This window comes from Aplysia californica, unplaced genomic scaffold (genome assembly GCF_000002075.1).
Source record: "Aplysia californica isolate F4 #8 unplaced genomic scaffold, AplCal3.0 scaffold00203, whole genome shotgun sequence".
Classification (NCBI taxonomy): Eukaryota; Metazoa; Mollusca; class Gastropoda; order Aplysiida; family Aplysiidae; genus Aplysia; species Aplysia californica.
Window position 1 is genome coordinate 677,534 of NW_004797473.1, and position 6,136 is coordinate 683,669.

At 38.6% G+C, this 6,136-nt stretch overlaps 1 protein-coding gene across 1 annotated transcript; it reads left to right on the forward strand.

Moving 5' to 3' along the window:
* Positions 1–330: 330 nt before the first annotated feature.
* Positions 331–1,250, forward strand: LOC101860498 (mid1-interacting protein 1A). Its single transcript, XM_035969984.1, has one exon. It carries the CDS (start codon positions 723–725, stop codon positions 1,248–1,250), a length of 528 nt encoding a protein of 175 aa, XP_035825877.1. The 5' UTR covers positions 331–722.
* The last annotated feature ends 4,886 nt before the right edge of the window (positions 1,251–6,136 follow it).

Consider the following 6,136-nt stretch of genomic DNA (forward strand, 5'->3'; position numbering starts at 1 on the left):
GGGGGGGTTGAGACAGACATGGGGCGGGTTCTTCACGTCATGTGTGGTACTTGCATCACCTTTTCTCCCTGGCCTAGGCTCAAACTTGCAGTGGCGGTCAGTACAATGGTACAAAGCACTGTCAAAGTTAAGTCACCCTCTCGTGCGTGTGTTGCGGGCGCAGTCAGTCCAGTCCACTAGGCCTACACCCACACCTCGAAGCATTCGCATGACTACAAGGCAAAGCGTCCTTGGAAATCACTCCCATCGCTCCTGATCCTATGCAGCCAATCAGAACGTAGTATTTTGACCCTCCGTTACCTCGAATGTTTTCAACAGCGTAGTTCATTTTTCAGTGGGGGTCAGAGAGTAGCAGTGGCTTCATCGAGAATCTTTGGCAGGTATAAAACCAGGATAACATTGCTAGCATCATTTGAATCCAGTTTGTGACCGAAGATCTTCAAAGTTTTTTCCTTTTGACGAACAATTTGTTGAAAACTCGCTTAGACGTTTAACTGAGTGTAGACTAGTAACCCCACGGATCTCCAGACTTACCACTCCTCATTTTCTATGCAGTTCATGCCGGCGACTGCTGAGTGACGAAGTAAAAAGCGTCCGTGGAAGACTGAGTGTCCAAATTGTGTTGACGAGATCTAGGCTACTTCTTCTGGCGTACCGGTATTTGAAAATCTGATCAAGATCCTCAGCTTGTGTTCAATTGCTGTGTTTTCAAAGTTCTCAAGATGTCAGGTATGAATAATAATAATAATAAGAGGTCGAGCATCGCTCTCGATAGCCAGCAGTCGCTGTTGACTGCGATCAATCGCTTCGTTCAAGCAGTGGATACTATGGATGACACAGTCATGATTCCATGTCGGCTGCGAGACATGCCTGTCGATTCATTACCCAATGTTTTGGAAGAGAATAACAACAATAAAGCAGTTGTTCCAGCCCTTGGCATGAATGGTGATTTGTACCACTTTTATGCAATGCTTCACGCAATACGGTCAGAAATTACGGCAGGACCTCAGAATTCAAATGAAGAGGAACAGTGCGATAACGCCTCAGCATGTAATGATGAAAATTCTAATGATGACCCAATCAACGAAAGTGCACGTAAAACTGCAGCTTCTTTCAGATATCACCTCAGAGGTTTGTTTGGACTGTTGCATCAGATGACGGAAACCGCAAAATACCTGAGCACGAGATACGAAAAAGAAGTCACGTCAGCGCAGAATGGTGTATCATCAGTTTCCTCATTTAACATGTGATGCTTGACATTAACTCGTCTCATCCACACCACCTTCCTTTCATCTTGTACATAGATCTAAGGCTCACAAGACATTACTAAACTTTTCCGTTTGTATTGGAACAATCAGCGACAATGTCAAGAGAAGTTATTTTGAATTGGACTTGAGGTGCCATGAACGAAGCGCTCTCGGACAGACTTCAATGATATTCACTTTTTTTGTGTGTTTTGCCGAGCATCTGGAGCAGCCAGCCGCAAGGTCTCCTGTCGATAGTGTATGTTTTCTCTTACTGTTGTTCGTGTGAAAGATTCGAGGCCTGCTATGTGAAAATGTTACGGACATGGAACGAAGCAAGGTGCAATATGTTATGGCTATGGCAGAATGGAAACATATTTGTTCTAGTCTTTAAATAATCTTAACTAAGAAAACGTGCTGTAATTTCAAAGAATGTATGATGTATGTAAATCGTCCTTCTCTGTACATCCATCAAAGATGTGATTTCTGTGAGTTCTGAAGTGTGAGGATGGTTGTTGGTTGTGAATTTTCTAGCTTATTTCACACAAAATCTAGCCTATTTCTTTTTAGATCCTGGCAGTGTGAAGTTACTTGTTTGAGTAAGTTATTGTACAATGAGTAACAATGCTGATTCAGTTTCTGGACACTTGCTATTTAAGACAAAAGGAAAGGTTGTATTGTCCTAAGCCCAAGGCATTTGTAAGTGAAGCGTTCTAGATTCTAGATCTAATTTAGATTAGATCCGCTTAAAGAAAAGATTTATAGCCTATTTGTATCATTCAAAACTTCTTTAGAAGATCTCTCTATTAACTATTAAATCTAGATCTACATCTAGATCTAAATCTAGAATCTAGTATTATTCTATATTCAGTAGATCCAATTAATTATTTTTAAAAATCTAGATCTAGATCTAGATCTAGATCTAGATCTGTATATATATATATTACTGCAAAGATAGCCCAGGTTCTTGATCCAGTAGCAAGTAGGACTGATGTCTAGGATAAAATAGGCCTGCCATTCCCTTTTCTGTTATGCTCCAATGTGATTTTTGATGCCTTTGACCAGAAATGCTTAGAGAGAAGAGAGCCCTCTCAATGCCCATTCATGTGTAACATGTCACAGTGTATGTTCAGCACAGTCCACTATGGCTGGGCCCTGTTGCTAGGCAGGGAATAATCAATACACTGTAAACACTATGTAGCCTACTACCTCTAGTCTACTTAATATGAGTTAAGTTTAGAGTAAATATTGTAATTTTGTAAGCTCTTTAAATTCCCCCTGTCTCCAACTTTTTTATTCGTTTTTATTCAGTTTCCTTCTCATTCTACCTGAGGTTCCTGATTGTTTGAAAAGTGATACAGTGGCAGTGGTTTCAGTTTACCCACTCTGGACAAAAGGATCCAAACTCTGAACATATCAAATGCACACATGTTTTGAACTCTGTTAATCCTTTGCGTCATGTGATATGCACACCCTAAAACTTAAAACTACTAGTTGAAGCTTCTATTTCCTTTTTACTCTGGCAAAATTTATTCAAAAGGGGGCATTGCTTGTCATTGGAAAAAACCTTTCAAACTGCTCTATAAAGCATGAATTGTAAATTAAAATTGGCAAGTCCTTTTATCTGTAAGATGGTGAAGAACTGTAGTGTTTCTGGGTTTTTTCTGTCATTGGTAGTCATGATTATAGATCTTCAAAATTGTTCTCTGGATTGGTCCATATGCTGATAAAATCAAACTCCCCTTGCAGTTTTTCCTTGCGCTCCCCCTTCCCTTCCCTGTTTCTGTAGGCTAGCAGCGGTTGGGTTTGCCGTGCCCGATGATGACGACATACCTCAATGTCCCGGTTTTCTAGTTCTATATTTAGCATGGCATGACTGGAGTGGGAGGGGTCGTGACCCCAGCAGAGTGAAGAATGCTCGTACCTTGGTAGCCTAGCGTTACGCTTGTTTCTTCCAAGGTGTGACAGTTAATGTAGCTTCAAAGATCGTGTATAGATTTAGATCTAAAAGTTTTGGTAGCTTACGTTACATGTACAGGGATTGGTACGTTCTTCTTTCTAAAATAAGCCCTGTACATATTGTTGTGCATGCACTGATCCTGTTAAAAAAATTAAACTGCATCCTTTTTTCAACATTGTCCTCTGTCTGCCATGGTTATTATGGTAAAGTTGTTAAAGAAAGCAGTTTTTCTTTCTATTCCTATGGATCAATGAAAGAAAATTATTTTGGAAAAAACTGATTTAAACAAGTGCTGCCTCTAACCCCTACTGAATCCACACTACCAACACACCTCCACGTTGTCTTACTACTGTATACACGTACTGCTATTCTTTTTCTTCAAAAATGGGCCAACTGAAAACTTGTGTTTGTATTGTCAATGAGTCAATGCTTGTAAAAACCCAACAGTGTATTTGTGTATGACTGTTGGTCTTGTGTGTTTGTGCAGTCGAAAGGTGACTTTTTTTTAGATTTAGTGAGACAGAAAAGAATCCTGCCAAGTTTTGTATTGCAATGTAAATGAATTGTTTTCCTGATCACTGAACATAGAAAGAGTAGCTTCCTCCTCTCCCCCCCCCCCCCCCCCCCGCTACTTTGTACATGAATGTTTTGTGTAATTTTTTATGCCTTTTTTTTACTGCTGACTTATGCTATTTGTTACCTGTTGGATGAATCTTCGTTTCACTTTTTTTTCTCTGTTCATTTTATCATTTTGGCTGGCATGTCATGTCCAAGAACAATTTGACCAGTGTTGCTTACATGATGTAGACCATGAATGAAACAGAAAGGAAGCATTTATTTAAAATTAGAGCATTATTTGTGAGTTATCATGCCTACAGCCATTTTTGAAAGCTTACTTAAAACTCAACCAAGCCATGTAGGAAAAACAGTGGGGGTCTTGTTGGAGTGAAAAAAGTTACGGTATCAACTTTTTTTTTGCTAGGCAGAGCAAATATTTATCTTGATCACCTGTTTGACTCAAGATTTGTCTTTACAAGTCATGTTTTAGCTCCTTGATATCTCTCAGTGAACATTTTCAGAAGCATCATCTTGTTGTTTAGCCATTGATTGTCTACATGCTGAACACTACCCCAACATCGAAGTGATGTATGTAGATGTCACGATGTGCTAGTTTGCTTGTCATACAAAGTTCACAGCATTATTATAATGCCAAGTGTGAGTGTGTTTGGTTTGTTGTAATATGATGGAAGGAAGTTTTGTTGAGAAATTGAGACCAGAATTTCACAGTCGTGTCATTCCCCCTCCCCCACTACTACTACATGTAGGCCTGCTACTACTACAGATTTATGGATAAATTTGTGGTGCTTTGTTATGCATTGTACATTATGGTTTAAGAACATTGTGAGTTTTGTATCCTGAGGTTTGGTTTGGAACGACTGTGGCATTCTATTGTAGGTCTTTTGAACTTTAAATATTACTGCCTTGTAGGCACAAAGATCTCTTTTATCAGCGATGATATTATTGCTCACTCACTGTAATCGTTTGTTCAATTGCTCATTCATACTCCATAATTAAATTGCATGACTGACGTGGTCAAGAGTATAGTGTGGTCATGTAAAAAAAAGGTGAGGCTGTTGACTTTGTTGTATTATGTGTAGGCCTACGCCAACTTTGTTAACGTCATGAGTGAAAGAGAATGAACTTTGAAGTGATCAGGTGGCTATTATTTTTTTCTTCCTTTTATAAAAAAATTATCAAGCGTTAGGAAATATTGAATCTAGTTCACTGTCAATGCAAACATGCTTCGTACTGTATGTCTTAAGTTCACACGAAAGCCTATAAATACTATAGGCCCTACTATAGATAGTCATTATTTTTGTACTGTTTTTGAAGTTGTCTACTTTCTGATCATAATACAGTGTACCACAAGTCTGATGTGAGATTTTGAGGTACTGTTTGTCAGTTTTACTGCTGTCTGGTTTGGAATTAGATACATAGGCTTAGAGGCCTGCTCTTTATCACCACTATGGTGTCTTAATTTTTAAAATTGAGACAGCCTCTATGCGTTGTTAAAAACTGTACATTTGTTGTCCTCCCCATTGCACTGTTGTGTAGTGAAGTATAGGGGGGGTTGATGCTCACTTGTCAATTACCATAGAAGGTGTGATTCAGATTAGCCCTGCAAATTTGATCTCTTTGACTTTTGAGTGTTGGTGTTGGTGGCTTGCTACTTAGGAAATTTACAAAGATTCTTTTCACTAAACCTTTGGATCACCAGAGGGAATAGATCTAATCTGAATCTCTTTTCATTGCAACTTGTCATACATCTGATTGTCTTTGACACCTCCCAATTTTTTAAAATATAGATAGTATATATGATAATTAATATATGATAATAGCTGTATGGTGTCATGTTGTTAATTTACTGAATTTAAAAAAAACAACTTATTTTTGGTTCAGCATGTTGGTGGGTTTGGGTTTTATTGTTTGTTTCTGTTGTTGTCCTTCCTTTAGCCTTAGCATATCACATGCTTGTCAGACTAATTAGATTTTTTTTCTGAAATCTTTCACGTCTGTTATAGTGTGTATGATCAATATATGATGAATCTGGTTACATTCCTCTCCTGTTTGTTGTGAATACTTGGGGGTATGAAAATTGTTTTTTTGTGCGTGTCCCTGACACTCATTAAGAGTGAGCGATGACTTGAGAATTTCTGCAAGGTGGCCGCTTTTTCGTTCTGTCCCAGTAAAGGCAAAGTAGGCCTACATGTTATAATTTGGCTTTTTTGTCTTTTTTCCAGTATGCTGCTGTTTGAACTGGAAATCTGCTTACTCTTTTCAGAAATCTTTTCCTTCTTTGATAGTTTCTTCAATATGTTTTATTGTGCCATGATGTTGGGGTGTGAAAGTTTGATAGGACTTTGGAACATTA